This window comes from Delphinapterus leucas, chromosome 16 (assembly GCF_059928025.1).
Source record: "Delphinapterus leucas isolate spDelLeu-1000000601 "Yukka" chromosome 16, BTC_Dleu_Yukka2, whole genome shotgun sequence".
Classification (NCBI taxonomy): Eukaryota; Metazoa; Chordata; class Mammalia; order Artiodactyla; family Monodontidae; genus Delphinapterus; species Delphinapterus leucas.
The window spans coordinates 31,314,676-31,338,032 of record NC_143144.1 but is presented as its reverse complement, the minus strand read 5'-3'; the positions used below and the strand labels follow the sequence as shown (position 1 = coordinate 31,338,032).

The following is a 23,357-nucleotide window of genomic DNA, read 5'->3' as shown; positions in this document are numbered from 1 at the left end:
TTGTCCAAATAGCGCATACCTAAAATAACCAATTTAAGATGTCTTTCCATCCATATTCAAAAAAGAAAGAATATCCTGAAAACATAAACATTTATTTATTTATTCATTATTTTATGAGGGTTTTAAAGCAAGGGTTTCTCAAAATATAGTCGTTGAACCGGCTTGTTAGAGATGAAAATTCTTGGGCTCCCACAGAATCAGAATCTCTGGGATGGGTTCAGCAATTTGTGTTTTAACAGGCCCTGCAGAGAACTGTGATGTGCACTCAAGGTTGAGAACCACTCTTAGGCTGGGGCACAAATGTCTCAAAAGGCTTTCGATGCTAGGAACCTCATCTTGGCATCTGTCATCCTGCCTTGCACAAGAATGAAAGCTGACCTTCATGTTGTGTAAAACAGGGGCCTTCTCCTCCAGCTCGGTATCCCCTTCCAGCTCAACCCCGAGTCCATAGTGGACACTCAGCAGATGGGTGCCATGAATGAGGGAATGGAGAACGGAACGGGGAGTTCAGAGGAGTGAACGGAGTGGATGGAGAGGGGAATCTGGTGATCAGGCTGGGGCTGAAATGCACTGCTGGTGGACTTCTCTGGTGACGCAGTGATTAAGAATCCACCTGCCAATGCAGGGGACACGGATTCGAGCCCTGGTTCACGAAGATCCCACCTGCCGCGGGGCAACTAAGCCCGTGCACCACAACTACTGAGCCTGTGCCCTAGAGCCCACGTGCCACAACTACTGAAGCCCGCGCGCCTGGAGCCTGTGCTCTGCAACAAGAGAAGGCACCGCAGTGAGAAGCCCGCACACCGCAACGAAGAGTAGCCCCCGCTCGCCGCGATTAGAGAAAGCCTGCACTCAGCAATGAAGACCCAACGCAGCCAAAAATAAATAAATTAATTTAAAAAAAAATAAAAAGAAATGCGTTGCTGGATTATGACAGCAGAGCCCGCAAACCCCGAGAAGGTGCTGGATCTCCCAATATGGAAACCGAAAACTTGAAAAACCCATACAAAAGCCTGAAGGACAGGCACCTCAGTTCTGCTTTCTCCTTGATCAGTATTTCGAAGCTCTTAGAAATGGGGAATAAATCATCCTTCGCACATTTTCTGGCCCTTGCCTTGCTGAAGGGCTAACTCTGTACCTAGTCTGAAGTCTAAAGCAGCCCTGAATGTCAGACACACACTGTTCCTCATTTTAAATGGCCTTGAAAAGACACGTGGCATTCCACAGCCCTCTTCTGTTCCCAGAGTAGTTGTGAGGCTGAGAGGCGGGCCAGCTTGTGTTACCTGGTGATGCTTACGTCCCCCCACCCCCTAGCGTGTGCCCCGTGAAAGTGGAGTTTGTGGTTTTCCAACTGTTGGTCTCTAGTCCGCCTGAGCTCCTGTCACCCTGTGCGGCGTTGTGAGCGTCTGATCCTCATGGGGTGACAGGGAGACCCATGCAGGGCGTGGGGCGGCAGCCAGGGCTGTGGTCCAGCCTTTCTGAATTAGTAGTGGTGCAGTGTTTGATGGGGCATAGTCATCACTCAGGGCATCCCATCCATAGTTATCCATGTTGAGGTTTATGCCTTGACTTGTGATTTTCCTGGCTGTGGGAGCGGAAATTCATGAGCATGAGAAATGCTATCTCTTGAAACCTTCTACTTCCTTCAGAAAGGGTAGATTGTCTGTAAGAATTCAATGGTAGATGTACAAAATATATATTTTTTCCTCTGAGTAAGGGACGGAGGGAGAGAGATCAGAAGTGGACAATCTAGTGCCTTCTCTTTGGAGACCTGGATTTCACTCGGCTGTAGACCTTAATAAAAGATATTTGCTAGTTTCATTCTTAGCCCAGGTAGTGTTTGCCAACGCCAACCCATTTGTTATGGCCAGGAGTCCGTTCTACAAAGGAGAAAATACAGTGTGATGCTTTCAGAAGCAAGTCGTGCATATCGGTGGCCACACCTAGCATGGGTGGGTAATGGGTCCTGAGGCCTGGTCAGTGTTCGTGTTAATGTTGTAATTTCAGTTCAATGGCTGTTCATTGTCTTTAGCCAACTCCCTTGGTGTTGAGGGGCTTTGATGCACAACTTTCTAGGGTGCATGCCAGTCCTTTTTAAAAGCCACCCCTTTGGCCGCAAAATCATTACTGTAGAAGAAGGACGTTTTAGGTTGTTTCTAGGTGTGACTATAGGGTCCCACTAACACACTGAGGGCCTGTGACCAAGTCATTACTGCAGCTTGGCCTTGAGGTTTAGACTTGGAGACCCAGTGCCCTGTGTCTAGTTCATTACCTTTTAGAGGAAATTGTTATGTGTTTTTAAAGTGGTTACAAGCCAAGGGCACACTCTTGTTATTTATTTATTTATTTATTTATTTTTTTCAGTATGCGGGCCTCTCACCGCTGTGGCCTCCCCTGTTGCGGAGCACAGGCTCCGGACGCGCAGGCTCAGCGGCCGTGGCCCACGGGCCCAGCCGCTCCGCGGCACGTGGGATCCCCCCGGACCGGGGCACGAACCCCCGTCCCCCGCATCGACAGGCGGACTCTCAACCACCGCTCCACCGGGGAAGCCTATTTTCTTTTTCTATTGTGGTCAAGGGCACATTTTTTAAAAACTCTCAATCATGTCTCGGACTTTAGCTACAGTTACCAGAAGACAAAGTAGGTTCTGGCTCCAGTCAGCTCCCTGATTCCTGAGAAAGTCATAGCCCACTTTGTGCATCAGTTAAAGGTGAGGATGGGAGGGGGAGGGGAAGGTGGGGACTCATATAAGGTGTCTATGGCTAAATGGGGAGAGATTCTGGAAACTAAAGGAGAAATTCGAATTAACTAAGGGGTAAGATCAAGCTTCCCGGAGAGGCAAGAATCACATGTTTGTAATACAAGTTTCTTGGAGATAGCAACTGCTATTGAAAGGAGAGATACTTGTATCACTCTGAGAAGGTGATTATATTTGAGATTTGAAATATATACTGCTGGATTCCACTTGCAGGCTCTCAGAATTTTTCTTCCATTTTTTTTTTTTTTTTACTGTAGTAAATAAACATAAAATAAGATTTTATCATTATAGCCATTTCTAAACCAATTCTGTGGTTTAAGTACATTTGCAGTGTTTACAACTATCATCAATTTCTTTTTCATTAGCACAACTTCTTTTTTTCCCTGGTTTTGTAAATAAAGTTTTATTGGTACACAGCCATGCCCATTTTTTTATGTGCTGTCTCCACTGGCTTTGCACTATAGCAGGGGTCCCCAAGCCCCGGGCCGCTGACCGAACCATCAGTGGCCTGTTAAGAACCAGGCCGCACAGCAGGAGGTGGGCAGTGGGTGGCGGGTGAGCGAGCGAGCGAAGCTTCATCTGGCTCTGCATTGCTCTCCATCGCTCACATTACCACCTGAACCGTCTCCCCCATCACTCACATGACTGCCTGAACCGGACCTCCCCATCCCCAGTCCGTGGAAAAATTGTCTTCCATGAAATCCATCCCTGGTGCCAAAAAGGCTGGGGCCCACTGCACTGTAGTATCAGACTTGAGTAGTTGTGACAGAGACCCTGTGGCCCGCTGGCCTAAGATATTGACTATTCAGCTCTTTACAGGAAAACAAACAAATTCTGTACACACTAAACAATATCTTTCCATCCCCACCTCCTCCAGGTCCTGGCAATCCCCCTTCTACTTCGGACTCTATGAATCTGATTGTTCTAGGTTCCCCATATAAGTGGAATCATACAGTATTTGTCCTTTTGTGTTTGGCTTATTTCACTTAGCAAATGTCCTCAAGGTTCATCCGTGTTGTAGTATGTACCAGAATTTCCTTCCTTTTTTAAGGCTGAATAATATTCCACTGTATGTACAGACCCCATTTCGTTTATCCATTCATCCGTCAGTGGACATTTGGGTGCTTCCACCTTCGTCTGCTGTGAACTTGAGTGTATAGGTGGCTGTTTGAGTCCCAGCTTTCAGTTCCATTTTTCCCTTTAATATACTCTTAGAACTGGCAAAATTTGAAAAGTAAGGCAAAGATGGCCATAAATTTAGTCCTTGGTGACAACAGGCAGCAACTGGTGACCTGACAGTGCCACGGAAGTTTTCTCATCCTATGAACCTAATTAAATTAACAGCCCACTTGGCCAAACTCACATGCACTTAAACCAGACAATTTCTGAAAAAGCTCATTAGCTGCAATCTTGGGAGCTCCACCAGCTGATGGAATGTTTTCCCTTGGGTTTTTCAATAATTAGACAGGAAAGGTCTTTCCAACTTTAGACCTCAAATGGAAGATTTTTGTCTTGTTTGCCAAGGCAGCGGTTTTCATGCCATTGGTTAAAATATGCAGAAATCAACCTTTAAAATTTTATGATGCAGTGGCCTAAGATTTTAGTGTCATTAAACCTCAACTCTCAGGAAGGACACAGGTTTTAGGGAAAATTTTCTGTCTTAATGTTACTCTTGCTTTCCATCATTTTAGTTTCTTATTTCAGTTCTAAAAAATTTAGACCTTAGAGGAACACATTGAACTCTTCTGTATTTTTAAGTTGTGCAGAATGAGATGTGCATGGTCAATGAAATCCAGGATGTAAGACAGATGACCCTCCTGTGACAGCTGGGGACACCAACCTGCAGAAGTTCACACAACTCACACTCAACATGAATCCTCAGAGGGGAAGAGAGTAGGCAGTTGACTTATAACTTAGGCCCCAGTTTCTTCTTTGAGGAACATAACAAACCAAGAAGAATCCAGACCCTCTGTATCTATTTGTATTAGTCAGTTTCTCCTCCACCCTCTCCAGAAAGCCAACCGTTGTACTTATTTGTCTGTATACCAGCAGACGCATAGTTTATAATAAACTTGTTCTTAGTGTACACTAAGGAGGAGCCTTATTATTTTCCAGGGCTTCTCTGTATCTATAGTCATTTTGAAATTACTACCTAATTTGAAAATGGACAGAGACACCTTGCTGGGAATGTAGTTGGTTAACAAATATTGACAGACGTCCAGCATCTGTGATTAATTAGCAGAGTATCCGTTTGTGTTCTTTGTTGTGTGTGTGTGTGTACGTGCATACATATATATATATTCATGTCCCATTTATGCATTTATATTTATATTATTTTGTATCATGCCCCCTCAGGACTTGGGCTTCCCTTTGTTCCCTCAGATTCCTAGTCCTGAACCTAATCTAAATTCTCAACCTCTTCACATAACACTCCTGACATCTCCCATCTCAGCTGAACCTGTTTTTCTTAGAGCTGTAATTTCCCTCACTTCTCTGTATGGAGGTGGCTTGTTTCTCCATAGCCCAGGGATCACTGGACACTCTGGCCCTCCATTGCCTCTTCCGTCCTGTGCAAAACCTTTTCTCTTGAGGCCCCTGCCACCTGACTAAATCCCCATTCTGTCTACTCTCCCTGCTGGTGTCATCTACCGACCTCCAGGCCCCTCTGGCCATCAGCTTCCAGTCTGTGCACTTGAATGTGCTAGCCGGCCCCTGTGCGTCCCCCATCCTTGTCCTTCTGACTGCAGTGATGTTCAACCCCGCTCCACTTCAGCAGGGGTCCCTTGGATCCTACCATCACAGGGAAGGATTTAAAGTCTGAAGTCCCACTCAGTGAGGGTTCATATCCTTCCAGCTTTCTTTTTCTTTCACTGCACCCAGTCTCCAAACCCCTTCTCCAGTCTTTTCTCCATATGCTTATTTATTTAACAAATATTGATCGAGACACTTTGCTAGCTCCTGGGAATTTAATGATGAGTAAAAATGGATATGCACCCAGTGTTCACAGAATATGCAGTCCAGTAGAGGACAGAGGAATTAATCAAACGATTCCACAAAGAAACGTAAAATTGCTCCTGTGCTAAGTGCCACAAGGTACAGACTGTGCTCGTGGGGGACTTTCCTATATTGTGTGAGCAGGGAAGTGATGGTGGAGTTGAGATCTGAAGGATGGATAGTCTATGAGGGGAAGTAAGTCTTCCAGGAGGAAGGAAGTGCTTGTGCAAAGGCCCTGCGGTTGGGTGGTTGCGGGGGGGGTGTGTGTGTGCACACGTTAGATAAGAACTGAAATTTCCATTAGTTGGCGTCTAGAGAGGGAGAAAGTGTGAGATAAAGCCAGAGAGGAGGAAAAAGGCCTGAGTTTTCAGGGTCTTCTAAGCTGTGTCAGGGATGTTTATCTTCGTACCAAAAGCCGTGGAAATCATTTGCAGCGATTGAGGGGGGGCCCTCGCCATTTTATATCACGTGTCCTGAAAATCCAGTCCATTCTACACTGAGTATGGCTTTATAGTATTGCATTTTTGGAAACACCAGATTTGAATGCCCACAAAATCACAGGCATTTTTTTGTAACTATATTCTTTTATTACTTTAAAAATTATAATGATTGAAAGACTCCAATCAGTATATTCGTCCAATGAAAATCTTTTTTTTTTTTTTTAACATTATTGGAGTATAATTGCTCCACAGTGGTGTGTTAGCTTCTGCTCCACAACAAAGTGAATCAGCTGTACACACACACACGTTCTCACAGGTATTTTTACTCGGCTTCCTTACATTTGAATAAAGCACTGTTTTACTCTTATCTGGAAGTCCCATGTATTTTATTTTAATGCTATAATTCTAAATACCAACTGCTGAAAGCTCCTTTCTTCTCCTTTCTTTCTTTCATCTTGAATGCATCTGCACTTCAACTATTGTTTGGAGTCTTGGTTTCCAGTGAATCCGCTTAAGGCATTTTTGTGTAAGCACTTAACATAAGTCAAACGTAAGGCACCAGAATGTTAGGTTGGAAACTTAGGGGACACTTGGCTGTTTAAATGGCGCTGTCAAAATATTGGTTTTATACTTTACAAATCTTTTGTTATTTAGGATAACAAAAATACCTTTTTTGGTAGCAGAATTATGTCTTCTCCTATTGAGAACAGCTAATAGTTCAGGGATGAGAAAAACATACCACTAATCTTGCCATACAGTGAAGAAAAAGAAATCCTTTCCCTTTTCCCTTGAGAAAAGATTGAGACTCATTGTGAGCTTCTCGGGGTAAAACTGGCAGAAACATAGGTTTTTTAGTGAATCACCGAGGTTGGAGGAGAGGGGGCTGTGTCACACCACCACTCAGTGCCCTGTAGCGATGGCACAGTTGAGGCACAGACGCAGGAGGCGGCAGCTGGTGGGTCTAGGTTTTTAGTTTTGTGAGATGAAAAGCTACAGGGACAACTCACTGTGCTACTGGAAGCGCAGACTCTGAATCCGAGTGCCCATGGAGTCCACACTTGTGATTTTATGAAAGAAGCAAGCCTCTCTGACACAGATCAGTGACACACGCGTATTGCCATCGTGCTGAATTATAATTATGCAGAAATGGCATACAGTTGGCATAAAAGAGCTCTGCCTTTTCAAGCCAAACAGTTTTCGTCTTTCACTGTCTACAGTAACCTGTCAAGGTCCCCACTGGATAAGCATCTGTTCCAATCCCACCATTTCACAGATTGGGAGACTGAGTCCCAGAGACATTATGTGATGTGCTCGAGAGCATGCTGCTTATCGGGGCAGAGTTGAGATTCAAACCCAGGTGGGCCTCCCTACTGGAGTCCTGCGTTCTCCCCGCCACGTGCCAGCCACCCCATGCACCTGGTGTCTGCCCTTCCCTGGACCAGCCAGGTGGACCTGGAGCATCAGGAACTCTCCCTTCCTCCTCCTTGGTTTTCCATTCTCCTCTTCCTCTTCCACTGTGGGAGTTTGCAGTGGCGGTGGTGTTATTTCTAGGCCCCCTCCTTCCTTGGACTTCGCAGAAGTGTCTATTTATATGTGTAGCATTTATAAAATTCACAAGGACTCCTGAGTAATTTAAACTTCTGGATTCCATGCTAGTTGAGGGCAAAGATCAGGCCTGACTTAGCTATTTCAGTTTTCTATTTCCCTCTCTCCCCCTCTGGACCTCAAGCAGAGGAGTTCAATAAAGGTTGATTGTAGAGTTGTTAAATTTGCCAGACCAAACATTATAATTTGGATGCTGGAATGATGTTATCTCTCATAAACAAACGGTCCCCAGATTGTTTGGCCTTGGGAGTCCTCATGTCTTTTTTTTTATATAGTGAATTTTATTGTGTATAAATTATACCTCAATAAAAGAAAGTAATGTGCCTTTGGGATCCTATATCAAAAATTGTTCATTTTCTGAGGGGTCGCTGCTGCCAGTAGCTGGCTAGGCCCTGATCAAACGTGCAGAATCATTAAGTAGGGTCATTTGTTCTGCGGTGAGCTGAGTAGAATGTGTAAAACCCGTTCAGGAGAGAATTAGTTCATCCCCCTCTCTGTATTTTTTAGAGTACTCCTAGCACGATTCTCAAAGTGTGCAGGCCTCATACATATGTTCTAATGGGCTAATTGTTAAGGCGACATTTGTAAATTAATCTCTGACTTGAGCTAAGTGGTTTTCTCTAATGGGTTTAATTCAGTGACTCCCCGTTCTTGGCCACACATCAGATTCACTGGAGGAGCTTGTTAAAAATAGAGAGATGCGGCCTCCCCCTCACCCCAGTTCTCAATTATCTGGTCCCCCGGTGAGGTGAGGGCTTTAAAGGAGAGCTCCTCAGGTGATAGGATTTGAGTAGCAGCAACCTTTGTGACCCTCTGCTCCAAATCCATGTCTGAAGGCCCATGTAGCCTTATGTGTGGGTTTGAAAGCATTTGGGCCTAAACCCGAAAGCTTGAAACCAGGTTCTAGAGCAGGCAGTATCTCTGAGGAGCCAGCTTTCCAGATTCATTCACCTCCATATCGCATCAATGGATCTGTCTTTTCCTTGGGGAGCTTCAGTGACCTGAGGGAGGATATTCTGTGCTTCGCCATACTGTTGTGCATTTTTCTGAACTTTCCAAGACATTTGGAAGGTTTTCAGGGTCTGCTCAAATTTCCATCGTGAAGATGGCTGTGTCTTTCTCCTCTCTGCTCACCAAGTATCATCAGACTTTTGTTTTTATATAATTTTCCTGCTTTTTAAAATTTTTATTATTTATTTATTTTTTTGGCCGCCCAGCATGTGGGTCTTAGTTTCCCTGATCAGGGATGGAACCTGTGCCCCCTGAATTGGAAGCATAGAGTCTTCCCACTGGACTGCTAGGGGAGTCCCATATCATCAGACTTCTGGTGTCAGGTGTTGGGGACAGGCATTCTTTTAGTATACTGTGTGTGTGTGTGTGTGTGTGTGTGTGTGTCTGTCTGTCTGTATACCTAGCATTCTTCTGTACAAACACATGTCATGTCTGATCTTAGAGTTTTGAAAATAGATGACTCACGGGCACCACTGTTCCAATGACATTTATCAAACGGCTTTTGTTTTTAGGAATCTGGCGCTCTATAAATATCACTCAGGACTCAGTACCACCACACAGCATACGGGTGTTTGCAGTAAACCTAAGAATATGGCAGTTAGCACTACGCAGGGTAGCCAAGGTGATATGGCGAACCCAGGCTATGAAGAGTTAGGAAGGCTGGCCGGGCTCTCGTGACAGGCACAGGGTGTGCTGAGAGGGACTGCTCACCTCATCCCTTGTGTCAGACTGTGTCCACACACTCTCGTTTGCGACAGTACTTTGTCAAGTGCTTGGTCATTGTGAGGGGTGTCAGCTGCTAGATGGCGAGTGTTTCCCGGTCTCTTTTCTTGGTCTCATCTTACCATGTCCCTTGGGCTGCCTTGCCCCTGGTCCCTGGGACTGTAGTTGCTCACGGAAGGATTCCCAGTGGCCCTCCCCCTTAATGAAGGGATATTAGAGTAGCCGTAACACGTCGGAAGAAGGGACACTTTGAGAAGGGAGTGGCTGTTGAGACAAGAACCTCTGTTGTTCCCGCCCTTCCCTAGCTCCTCCATTTATGTATGTCCCATCTAGTCCATATCTTACTATATATTGACTCTACCTGTACCCTACAATTGAGCACTAATTGCATGACAGCACAGGACTCATCTATGTAAGGGTTACTGCAGGAAAAGAGCATATTTTATGACTCCAAGTGGATTTCTTCCTTTTGTTTTTCCTAGGGCCTTGTGCATAGCAAATGTGAAATACTTAGGTGATTATTTGGGGATGCTCTGTAATGTAACCATTACCACTTAGGCTAAAATCTAATCATTTTGTATAGTTGGACTGAAGTTTTTCATTTTTAGAGTAGGGTTCTCAGTGGGGTGTTTGCCAGAGGGACAGAGATGAGAGATGCAAGATGAGAGAGAACTAGCCCTTTGCGAGGGCCCTGTAGAAGATTCATCTCTGTCGGATTCCTATTTTCATGGCGAGATCCAAAGGATTGATTCGTTATCTGCAGCACCCGGATCGGGTTGACAATGTAATCAAGCCTGACATGATAAAGAGCCATTTAGCAAGTTTAAAAATCACAGGCATGGTGGCTTCCATACTGAGAAGCAGATCCTCCCCCGCCCCATTGATCATTTCGTGCCTGGAGGCAGGTGGCTGGGGGATGGGGATGGGACAGTTCGGACACCCTGTACCCCACTGAGAGTCTTCCAGCTGAACGTGTGGACCCAAGAATAGGTCCACTCCTCAGAACCTTCAGCTCCTGGGAACTGTGGAGTCATCTTCCTCCTGGGTTTCTCTCCCTCCCTTATCCTGTCAGAGCGATGCTGCTATTTGACTTTGCATCTGAAGAGAGCAAGAGGCCGCCCCTCCTGTCACTGGCTGATTCGCTTAAAGCTGCACATTACTCCCCATCACAGAGGCAGCTGGGACACATTAGTGTCAGCTACTTTGTCCCCTCCGATGCTGGGAAGTCATCATCATGGCAGGAGAGCTTAGATTTTTGAGCCCGTTTCAGAATGATGCAGAAACGGCGTGCAAGAACTTTTCCCCTTTCTTTTCCCTTTCTCTCCTCCCCTTTCCCCCTTCCTCTCCCCTCATCTTCTCTCTAGCTTTAATGGCCTAAGCCTGCACGGCCCGCTCTGAGAGAAGCTCTGCACTCACGGATGCACATACACACACACACAGCCAAATTGCCAGAGATTAGTCTTGCATCAGCTGTCTATGAATGAAGAAGAGGTCCTTCCCCTCTGATCTGGCCACACCCTTTCTCTTTGCAGCATTTTGAGAATGAGGTCAGGGCCCGGATCTAACTGCTTATGTCTCAGAAATAGCACAGATCAAAATTAATCTTAAGCTACTTGATTTCCTGCCTCATTCAGATAATAGAGGGAAAAGCAGAGGCTTCTTGATGTTTTTGTTTGTTTTTGTGTATAACTTTGCAAGAAATGAATGAATAAATGAATGAATGAATGAGTGCATGTGTGAGGAGAGAGACTGAGGTGAGCCTGCCAGGGGGATTAGCCCTGGGCCGAGGGTAATTACTGACAGACTGCAGGAGTTTCCTTGGATTCAGCTGGAGCCCGTTTCAGTTTTTAAAACACAATGGAAGAATAAAATCAGCCCCGGTGATGTTTTAATACTTCCTTTCATAAGGGGAAGTCATCAGATGCTATGAAGCCGCATATTCCTTTTATAATATCCAGTTGTTTCAACGGTCAGTTGTCTGCTTTGTAGCCCACCATCCATGGAATGGATGTAGCTCCATGGAATTTTGTAAATGTTTTAAGTGAATAGGTATGCAGAGTTCATTTTCTGTCAGCCAGTTTGGCTCACGTGCATGTGAACACACACACACACACACACACACACACACGACTCCATCATGCCTAATCGTCACATGAATCGGGATTCACCTCTATCCGCCAGCCAATGCCACAGGGATGTCAATTTGAAGATATGCCGAAGAGGCTGACACTTCTCACACCCTGCACCCTGCAGTCCCTTTAGGATATTAGCACGTCTACTAGATATTTATTGCCCCCTGGCATTATGTGTGATGGTGGTGTTTATTTTTTGTTCTCAAGCTTCGTTGTTGGCTCTTGGCGTCTTTTATATTTTTGTACCTCCTTTTAGTTGCACTCCTGGCCTCCTCTGTGAAGGAGTAAATAAAGAAACTGGAGTGTGGCTTGAGGACAGAAGTGTCAGCGTCAGCCTCAGGTGCTGCATGTTCGTCTGATGGACTTTTACTGTGACAGGTATCCTTTGCAGGAGATGCCAAAACTGTCTTTCGTGTCAGTGGTGATTAATTTTGAGTGAAGAGTGACAAGAAGGAGCACGTTGTCATGTACCTGGCCAATCGTATTACCTAATTTGGCTTCCTGCGCCTAAACCGTCTCCAGAATACCCGGGAAGTAGTACAACCACATGCACACACACGTTCATGCAATGAATGTAAATATGCATACATACGCATATATGGACATTTAGACAGACACCAACTTCGTGCTTTTTGATATTTCTTGTATAGAAACCGAAAGTAAGCTAGTAAATTAGTGTTTGTTTAGGGTCGGTGGTAGGAACAGGTATTAACTGTTAATGGGCAGGAGGGATTTTTCCGGGATGATGAAAATGTTCCGAAAGTAGATTACACGGCTGGTTGCACAACTTGATAAATTTACTCAAAGTCATTGATTGAATTGTAAGCTTAAAATGGGTGAATTTATGGTATGTAAATTATACCTCAGCAAAGCTGTTAAAAATTGATGTCCCTGTCTCTGAGTTCCTTTGGGGCCTAGGTTACATATAATATGAAAAATTGTATCACTGCGATTTTATTACCTGCTTTTTTCCCACTGAAGTGTGTTGACTTCAGCTGCAGAGAAGCTGGACCCTGAGGTAACAGGGCCAGATGAAACCCCAGTGCCCAGGGATACAAAAGTCTGCCCTGCGCCCTGTTGGCCAGCAGTGAGGTTGCTGTCCACTGCAGGGTGAGGAGCCGTGCGCAGGGTAGTATGTGGGCGCAGCGAGGGGGCGACACTGCCAAGCAGGCCCCTGAAGACACCATGTTCCGAGCTGCAGCTGCATGTGTCCAGAAAATAAATAAGTAAACTTCCCAGCATTCAGCCCTTAACTGATGGTGTTTTTCTCTTCTTTTGCAGGTGGTGTTAGTCTTTGCTCTCAGCATTGGTGCACTTGTAATATACTTCATAGATTCGTCAAAGTGAGTATTCAAATACGTTGTCTTGCCCTCTTTTCTCAAACCATCACGAGCCTTTACATTGATCCGTTGATTTCCTTTAACACCAACCTTTGCCAGAGCCTCCTGAGTGTGGAAGGCTTTTGGAGGAAGGCAGGGCTGTCTGTGTGGATTTTCTGAATGGGAAAGCAAGCTCTCACGAGGAAGACTTACTTTGATTATGCTGGCCTAGGAGGGCGGGAGAGGAATCTGAGGTCATCACACCTTTTCCCTGATTTTCCCTGATTACTGATTTTCAAATAGCTGTTTCCTGGTGCGGTATTTGCACTGAAGGTGTCAAGAAGTCAAAAGGGCTCTGGTGTGAATTTGCAACCTCTGAGAGAGTCATGGTGTCCAGTCGGTGAGGGTCTGAGCCATTCTTGCCGTGGTGGTAGGATCCTTTTCTTGTGAGGGTTTCCAAAGCTTTACTCTTATTGGAGGTCAGCATAGAAAGCCTGATGCTGTCCTTTGTGCCTGCCAACTGAATATTCAGCTGAAGCATCACTGGCTGGTGCTTCTTGACTTGTGAAGGTAAGGAGATGGGATGGAGGGGTTTGTGATGACTCCCAGAGGTGGAGGCCCATGGCCATCTGAGATTTCCTACAGTGGACACTCGTGCAGACCCCTGGGGCGCCGGCTGAGTGAACTGGTGCTCTGGGGTGAGCCTGGGGTGGGGTCTGTCTGAGCCATGGACAGAAAAGGCTTTGAAGGAGGCAGAAGGGGGCACTGAGCGGAGCTGCTAGGTGGCAGCCAGTTCTGCCCTGGTTCCTGCACGTGTCACCCCCTCGGTACATCATTTGTTCCAAATGTTCTGTTGCAAGCTTGAAGTTGACAGCATTTGGGAAACGGGAGCTGAGCTGGTCTGACTCCTTTCTGTGGGGACATGCACCTGACACCTGGATGGTGGCCTTCAGCTCTTTGCCTACCTCATCCACTGTAGGAGTGGTTTTGATTCCCTGAACTCTCACCCTGGTACACCTGGATGCTGGAGTTTGATCTGAGGAAACCTGCTTGGTATCCCTGTTGGCTCAGAGCCTGGTGTGCCTGAATTTTGAGCTCAGTGTTCTCTTTCTGTGGCTCTTTTTCTGTAGTAATTTCATGCATGCCTAAACTCTGAATTTCTCAGAGTTACTGGTCACCAGCCAAAGGATTTTGTGCATTTGGGTGTTGAGCCAAAATCATGCCAAGGAAAATAAAGAAAACATCATCACCTGTCTCTGGGAACCAGCCACATCTGGAATATCAGCGGCCCTTCAGCCCATCCTCATGCACAAGGCTGGGCTGCCCTTGCCCATCTCAGGTGGAGGGGCCTTGAAAAGTCCTCCAGGAGTTGAGATTCCACGCACTCTTCCATCAGCTCTTCCTGGCCGAGAAAGAGAAGAGTTTTTTAAGTTTGGAAAACTCCAATTGGCATGTCATTGAAGGTAAGCCCCATTTAAACATCTCCTCTTAATAATTCTCGATCATATTTGAATTGAACCAGAGATCTTTTAAAGCTCCTGGTCTTACCTCTCCATTTTCTCCCCAGGGGTGAGGAGTATTCTCACAAGTCATGGGGTGCGTACCCTGCCAACTTCTGTGCCGGGGCTCAGAAAGTACTTTCCGGCATGTAGTCTGTGAGCCCCAGCAGGCAAACCCTTACGTGGAGGTGAGTGTGGTGATCGGCCAGAAGGACAGGTGCCTTGGCGCCTTCTTTCCTTGTCTCTTCCTTTTTGCTCCTCTGTATTTCTCAGAAATAAAGTGCTCTTGTAAGATGGATTTGAATTGTGTCCTTTTTTATAGTCTCTGCTATGGGGCGGTCTTCTGCTCTGTAGTTCTTGGTGTTCTCAGCTCCACATGAAAGGAGGGAAAGGAATAGAATCTCCCAAGGCAAGACCCTCTTCCCTGGATGCCCTGCACCACTTCAGTGTCCTTTGGATTTAGTGATGATTCTGCTGAGCCTGGGAAAGCCGTACTGGGAACCCTCTCTGGTTCTGGTTTCTATTATAGACTTGCAAAGAGTCTATTCTAAGGATGGCCCTTCGGTCCTGTGCTCAGCTTTTCCCAGCAAAAATGCCAAGAATCTTAGAACCAAGACTGTCCTCACTCCCCCTGGGGACTGTTTCAGCCTGATCCTAACCTCAGTCTTTCTTCTCTGTCACTAAACTGAGTGGTTTGGCATAGTGAGCCTTTTTGTTTATAAGAAGATCTTATGTTTATTTGTGTAGCCCTTTCTACTTTTCATTGGAATTACCACATTGGGTTCTGAGGTCAAACCCCAGGAGTTTGTCCTATGGGGAAACTCATCAGCGTAGTCAATACCAAGGGTCTACTATCTTCCTGGGGAAAGCCAGCAAGGATGCTTACTGTGTAAGTAATGGGATGAATTAAAGTAGAATCTAAAAGTTACCTCCACGATAAGCCATAGATTCATTCCCAGGAATGAAAAAAGAGCCCATTAGATAAATTATAATCAAGCATAGTAAACAAGATAAGAAGTTCTATCCACATATAAGATGCAAATGAAAAGCGGGTAAGAAAGCAGAATGTAAATTCTTAAAATTCATCCCTCCCTTTCATTGAAAACTCTCACCGGTTTTACACACTTGTGGTTTGGCTGGCCATCTGGGCATCTTGGAAAGAGAGCTTGAAACGTCTCTTGGAAGTTACGCTAAGTCATCACCCTGGAAAAAAGTGTACCTAGTGTTCTTCAGATGAATTTTAGTTAGTATTTATACTCTTCAAATAAATAAATCAAAAGACAGTGCATAGGCTTTCCCTTGTGTGAACCTAACTGGGCAGACATGGTCCGTGAAATGGCCTGTCTCGGTGAGTTTTAACCAAAATGGTGGGGAATGCACCACAGCACAAGTTCAAGATGTGAGGCTCTCTGACCTAGCCCTTTAAATAGTGCAAGGAACACACATTAATATAGAAAACAGGCTCTGTTGGTCAGCTCTGTTAACTCACTGTCAGGGCAGGCCAATGCAGGTTGTATGAGTGGACAGGCAGTTCAGATAAATGTCATAATTGGTGGGTTTATGATTTTCTTAACCTTTCAAAGCTTATTTCACCATCAAGAGGCAGCAGGTAAGTCATTTCCAAAGACTTCCTCTCCCAAACTTCTTTCCTTTTCCATTGTTAAGTCAGGATGGATCCCTGAGTAGGTCTTTTACGTTCAAGGGTTTGGGAGGCCCTTCTTTGGGTGTGATTTTCTTAGAGCGGTCACCACAGAAGAGATCACTTGTGCAGCCTCAACTGATTACTATCTGGCCGAGACAGATTGTGCTCAGAGCTCCTAGATTGGAAAGCCAAAGAGAATTACATGAAACTGTGTTAACGTTATGCTTCGTCATCCCAGCAGTAGACTTTCTAGAAACACCCAAGCAGAGGGAGATGTTCCACCCAGCCTTTGGATGGACACAGATGTCAGTTCCTTAACAGACACAGAGAAGCATTAAGCCCACCACACACAGTAGTTCCACCCCCCCACAAGGACATTAAATGACCACACGAGGCAGATACTATCCCAAAAAACTCCAGCTCTTTTTCCTTCTTTTTTTCCTTCCAGTTTTATTGCGATATGAAACTGTATAAGTTAAGGTGTACAGCATAATGATTTGACTTACGTACATCATGAAATGATGACCCCAATAAATTTAGTGAACACCCAGCATCTCATATAGATACAAAATTTAAAAGAAAAAACATTTTTTTTCCATGTGATGAGCACTCCTAGGATTTACTCTCTTTAACTTTCATTCTTTTTAAAGGTGCCCAATTTAAGGCACTCCAACTTCTAATTTTGACGTCTCTCGATACCTACACCGACCCCCTTTACTTCCACATACTCTGATCTTCTGTGAAGCAAAGATTTTTTTAAAATTGTATAACAAAGTCAGAAGTGCCCCGAGACGCCCCGTGGGTGATACTGTCACTGTTGCTGGTCCCATCCCTGTCTATTTCCTCCCTTTGACATAGGATCAGTAATTCTGCTCTAACAGATAAAGAAAAAAAAGAAAAAAGACCCGAAGACGTCAGTGTGAGGGCAGGGTTCATGGGCTGCATAATGCAACAGTTCCTGCTGCTTCTAGAATTTTCAAGGGAAGAACGTTGGAAGAGGTAGAGGCTCAGGGCCCTGGGTATTTGCATTTTTTCCAGGGGTATTCTTGGAAAGGATGACTCACCTGTGTGAAGCTGTTTATCCCTTCGATTCATGTTTAAACTCCACTACTTCTTATGCTGCAGTTCAGTGCATTATGAATATTTAACGTTGCACACACTGAAAAGGAAGGTCAGGTCCTGCTCACTGGTGACTCCATTGCTGGCTTGTGTCTCTAAAAGGCACGCTACCTGCTGTGAGCAGAGTAAAGCTGAAAGGTTATACATTGTTAAATTTTTCCTTAATGGCTTTATCTGCTCCAAAATGGCTGGTACACAGTGGGGGCACCTGCTGACTTCACCGGTCTTTGCTCTCGGCTTCTGGTATCAGCAGTGCTGTTTTGGGGGGTATGGACATTAGGAAGGGGAAGGGAAAAGCAGCACAAATTTTAGAGAGCATCCAAAATTTGGACCAGATTCCAGGCTGACAGTGGTGTTGGTGATGTGAAAGGGGCCTTCCCCCAGTCCTTAGAATTTTACATTTGTACTCAGTGATTCATTGATTTTATATCCATTCATTCATTCATTTGAGACAGTTTCAGTGTGATCATGCTGAATATTTTCCACATGGTCAAATTGCTTGAGGTTGGCTATGGTTAAAGAAAACTGTCTTTAAGATTGCAGTAGGGGCTTTCCTCGTGGTGCAGTGGTTGAGAGTCCGCCTGCCGATGCAGGGGACACGGGTTCGTGCCCCGGTCTGGGAGCATCCCACATGCTGCGGAGCGGCTGGGCCCGTGAGCCATGGCCGCTGAGCCTGCGCGTCCAGAGCCTGTGCTCCGCAACGGGAGAGGCCACAGCAGTGAGAGGCCCGCATACCACAAAAAAAAAAAAAAGATTGCAGTAGAAATTGACCAGATTGTTTTCATAGTCTCTAAAAATAACATGGGCATCATTGATGTAATGGGATACCAAGAGCTTTAACAGAACTGGCTAGTTACCCCACCATTTTACCTGCCCAAATCTTCACACAGCCAGGCTCTAATCCCTTTGCCTAGAAATTCTCCTGAAAAGGGAAGAGAGGGCCGGGTGGTAGAGGGAAGAACATTCACTGATCCTGTGCTGTGTCAAGGTATAGTGCTATGCACTTTAAAATGAATTATATGTGCAGTCTCATTAAATTCTTCTAGCAACTTGATAGGGTGGGTACTATGACCTTTTCCACTTTACAGATGAAACTGCAACGTTTGCCCAAAAACATGCAGCTAGTAAGTTGTGGAGCCAGGATTTGAATCCATGTGTCTGAAGGAACCTCTCTTCCAAGTCAGGAAGTGAAATTCCAGATGTGGAAGTGACTACGTGGGTTCAGTGAGATGTTTCAAGAGAGGTCACGTAGCCTCATCCTGCCAATTCATCTGTCTTGTTTTCTCATTTGTTCTTCATCTCCCCATTTCGCACCTCCGGGGCCAAGTCTGCAAGGCGGCTGTGCTCACGAGGGTCCTGTGAGTCTTCTCACCGGGACATGGGGCGTGTGGGCCATGTGCTGTCTCATGTCTGTCTGGGCCTTGATTCATTTCTCCCTAAACTGTGGCTCTAAAAATACGCTCTTCCGTGTCGTCTCAGTGGGGTGGCAGCTTTTTGTGATGGACTGAGGTCAAGTTAGCAAAGAACAGGGAAAGTTGATCATGTCTTAAGGAGCCCTCCGACTTCAGGGATTCGTTCTTTCCCGGTGGAAAGTCCCTTTGCCCTCCCCATCCTTACCTCGGTCTCTGAGCCAGTTATTTGGCAGACGAGAGTAGATAACGGGAGAGGCTCTCCTTCCGCATTAGTCTCTTTTGTCTCTTTAGAGAGTTGCAGTGTATAGTTAATTGGTTATACTTCTGCACTGTGTGCTTACAGAGTTAATCAGTGCATTGTGTGCATATCGAACCCGTGGACTTTAGGAAAATTTGACCCCAAGGAGGTTTCTTTGGAGGTCTTTGAAACCATGTAAGATATCCAGCCTCCACCTCCAGTCTTGTTATTACCCACAGTGCACACAGGTGTTGACCTCGTAGTGGGCACCTGGCAGAGCTGTGAGGACAGTGTAGGTTACTTCCACGATAGTGCATTGTAACCTGTAAAGGACTGTGAATGCTACTTTCACTGTCACCATTAGCACACCCCCTGCCCCATAGCAGGAACAGCTGGGCAGCCCGTGGCATCGAGAAGGAAGCTCACCATTTTATTCTGGACCCAGCTCCTTTATGGAACCTGATCTTTCTGGTAGTGTTCTGAGAAATCTGCTCCAGCTCTCCGTCTTTAGGCCCTTTTCGAGAACTCGTGGCATGCATTTCACCTTTGTTGAGGAAGACAACACAAATCGCTGTGTGTGTAAAGCATCTCCGTATTCTTTCTCTTTCCTTTTTAAATACTCCCCCCAATTTTCTCCATCCCTCACTGACATTTTTACTGCCAGGCTTTGGTTTGGAAAACTATGGGTAGGGAAAGTTCAAGGGCAGGATGTTCAGAACAGCACTGCACATCTGTGAAGGGAGCACGGCAGGAGAGCCAGCAGCTGTTGAAAGAATGGCATGTCAGATGGTGGGGGAGGGGAGCCCACTGCAGGCGGGATGGGGGGAAGAGGAGACACCTTCGGGGCAGAGAGGCTGTAAATAACTCCCAATGGGAAGTCCTGTCCCCTTTCAGAATTTAACCTTGAATGGCAACCCTTGATGCTCAGGCATGGGAGCAACCCGAACTCAACCATCCTACCTCATCTGGTTTTGCAAATTGCCCTTCTTTCATCAGTGGGCTGTAAACCTGGTAGAGAAGACAGGTGTGCCAAGGGGGTAAGCACTCTTGTTCCTTCCGTCTTCCACGCTGTGCAGTGGTCTCGGCTTCCTTGCTCACGTCTCACTTTGAGGGAGACACAGAGGCACCGCATGCGACCGCACTTAGAAGCATCGAGGGAACTACTCGTCTTTGGCATTTCCTGAGGCAAAAATCAAGGGCTGTTAGGAGCCCGAAGGAAGACGGAGCTAGACCTTCCAGGCTTACTGCAAAAGACAACTTTAGAATAAAATGCTAGAACTTGAAGAGGCTTCGGAGTCCGCCTAGTAACACTGTTCCCTGCGCCTCAGCGTCCTCTCCTGGCGAGTGAGGGCTGAGTGACCTTCTCAAGGTCACTCAACTAGCCAGGGACTGAACTAGAGCCAGAAGTCAGAGCTCTTCCTGCCCAGACCAGTCCCTTCTTTACTTGATCTTTTGGTTTCTTTCTACTAAATAAAAAATGAATAAAGATGTGATAGTGAATACTGTCCATTGACTGGCAATGCCCATAATGACCTTTTACGCAATTCTGGAGTTTCATGCTGTTACCTTGGGGGACACTTTAGGGACATGGAAAAGAACAAAGATAATCCCAGGTGGAAAAGACCAAACCCAGCCAGGTGGGTGCTTGGGAGATTAGTTTATTTCATCCCCGTTGGCAAGAGGCTTTGAATTTCCTGATTTTATGGTCCTGCTTTTCTTTCTTTCTTTTTATTTTTCTTTTTCCTGTACTATTTCAGAGGGGAAGTAAGAGTTCAGCTCTCTTGTGGAAGGTTGACCAGGCTGAATGCATTGGTCTGGGCTGTTTGGAATTTGTTACACATAACTTTTGAGGACATTTTGCCCCGCTGCTCATTTGTTTCTCCTACGAAAACACTACCTGACAACTATTTCTATAAATCCATATCTACTCTACGCTCCAAAATTAGAATGAATTATTTCTTCTCTTTTCACCACTCTCTAGGATTTAAAAGGAAACCCTTGGATTATCTGACACTCTCTCAGCCCTCTGGCTTTTTTTTTTTTTTTTTTTTTCTTTAAAAAGAATGATTGTTTCAGGGCAAATGAAGAAGATGCATTCCCTTTAAGGCCCAGCTAGCTATCTATGTCTTCTGCAGTTAACACGTGTTTATACCGCCAGAGGGCTGGATCTTCTCCCCATTGCCCAGCTCTGGTCCTTTACCTAAAGCCACAGCCAGACATGCACTCAGAAACTGCCAAGAGATCAGTACGGAAGCCAGCTGGAGGGAAAGGTTAGAGCTCAGAATGGTTTAATCCAAACACAGGGACAGAAGTCATGCTTAACACAGCCATGGTTATGCTGGGGTGTGGTGTTGACGGCTACAGCTTCATCACGGGGTTTATGGGCTGCACACAGACGTGACCTCTGCCTTTGCTTTTATTCCTCTTGTCCTTCTTCCTGACAGCCTGACAGATTAAAGCTTTGGGGAGACCCTGGTCAGTGATGAGTTATTTGTGTTGTAAAAATAGAACCCATTGCAGTAAGGATGCCCTTGGGAGTTTTTGGATGCACATGTCACTGTTCCCAGAATTTGGGAGAAGGGCATGTGTATGTTTGTGTGTGTGTGCATGCATGTGTGTACGTAGGGGACAATCCTGTCCCACCTATGAGTGGATGGGAAAGCATAGCATGGGAGGATTGGCCACCAGTCTCATCATAATAACAGAGGTGGGGCTGAGAGCCACGTACCTTAAAGGTATCAATAAAGTAATAGATGTATGTTAAGTACTGACCGTGTGTGAGATATTTTTCTAGGTATCAGGGGATTTCAAGTACTATGTATAAGGCTAGATTTTTTTCCCCATTAAGATGTTTAAATTATATATATTTTGACAAGGTTCAGGAAGTCCAGCCATAAATATGGGCAAAATGAGGTAACAAAACAAGATAACAAGTGAGGTATCACTAGGCTATGTATCATCAATTTCTAACGTGAGCTTTGCTAACAGTTAGTGCTGAAGGTTCAGAAGCTGAAAAGATAGCTGGACCTTGCAGAGTGTTTTGGCCCTGGGGAGATCTTGAGTTGAGGAGACAGAAAACTCGGTCTCCCACCCACCTCTGGGAGTCCATAAGAGGGGCTCTCATTACGGCACTCACTTCGGCCTCTTGGATTTCGTTTCCAGTATGTGCTGAGTCCAGCGAAGCCCTGCCTTGAAGTTGGCCACCAAGATTAAGGACTGAGAATGCTTTCAGAATGGCGTAACGGCATCAGAAAAGCAAACTGTCTCTAGTGGTGGTACTACCTCTTCTCCAGCTGCACATGTTGAAAACCTTTGGACACTTTTCCAGAAGCGGCTGGCTGAAAGGCAGCTGCTCCGTCTTTTTGAAACTGAGGTCAGGGTGTAATGTGCCTTACAGGGGCCTCATTTATGAATTTGCCACGTGCAGAGCATCCAGGGGCATGGGGGGATGACAGTCCTGGCTAAGTGAGGTCATGCTATGGGCAAACGCACCACGGCTCAACCCGAGCTGCGGCCTGGAGACTAGCATTTGCCTGGAGGGGCTGCACAGTGATTTTCGTGGGCTCTAGGTACTTTTGCCTTCTTGGGTCTCTTTCTCCAAAAAGAATATTAAAAGTTATGTTTTACTGCTGTGTTCCTATAAAGATGAGTATAATCCAGGCGAGAGTCATTATGACCTATTCATTTTATATTTATTTTTTTCTTCTGGTTTTAAAGAAATTGGAATTCATCCAATTTTGTGGTTGGCTAGAAGTGTGGTGGGCCCTCGGCCCTGAGTCTGCGGTGCCTGATGGAGAAGTTGGCTCTTTTTCCTCCCTTCCTGTCAGCCCCAACCGTCTGGAAATTTTCACAGATAAGAAAACATGCCCAGAGACAGACGCCTCTTACCACACCCCTCCCAGTGTCATCTAATTGTTTCAGATGAGAAAATAAAACTAAACATTCCATTTCAAACCACGTCTTATGATTTGGCTTTGGGAAATATTAACGTCAGCAACCCATCATTTAATCAAAAATGGCACCCGTGGTTATGTCAATTTTTAAAAGAAAACCGAGTAATCTTGCTTCCCTGTTGCGTTTTGGAGACACATATGCTTTGTCTGTTCTCATATCTGAAAATGAGCCTTGCCAGTGTAAGAGGTCTGTTCACTGAAAGTACCACAGTAAAAAAGAACGTTTCCTGCACCAAGGTTTGCAAGCTCAAGTAGAACGGGGTGGGCAGATGTTACAAATGAGGCAAGCAGGTATGTGAGACCAGGAGGCGCTGAGAGCCCGAGCCTTCCCTGAAATGACTTCCCAGCTCCGGCTGACTGTCCCCAAGCAAAAATGCAGACTCGTACAGGCAGATCTTCCCCTGTTTCAGAGAGAAGAGAAGAAATTGGGCCTTCATGTTGAATCTTCAGTTTGAAAATATTGCCCACGACTCCACCACTTTTAAAAGTACTCTATGGGCCAAACAAAACAC

At 45.6% G+C, this 23,357-nt stretch overlaps 1 protein-coding gene across 8 annotated transcripts in view; it reads left to right on the top strand.

Annotated features, from left to right (window-relative positions):
- The window catches only part of KCNMA1 (potassium calcium-activated channel subfamily M alpha 1), a 747,639-nt gene that overhangs the window by 363,838 nt on the left and 360,444 nt on the right, over positions 1–23,357 (top strand). For all 8 annotated transcript variants that reach the window (XM_089897739.1, XM_030764574.2, XM_030764569.2 and 5 more), the window contains exon 3: positions 12,945–13,006. In XM_089897739.1, the coding sequence (XP_089753865.1) occupies positions 12,945–13,006 (62 nt within the window). The remainder of the gene's footprint in view (positions 1–12,944; positions 13,007–23,357) is intronic.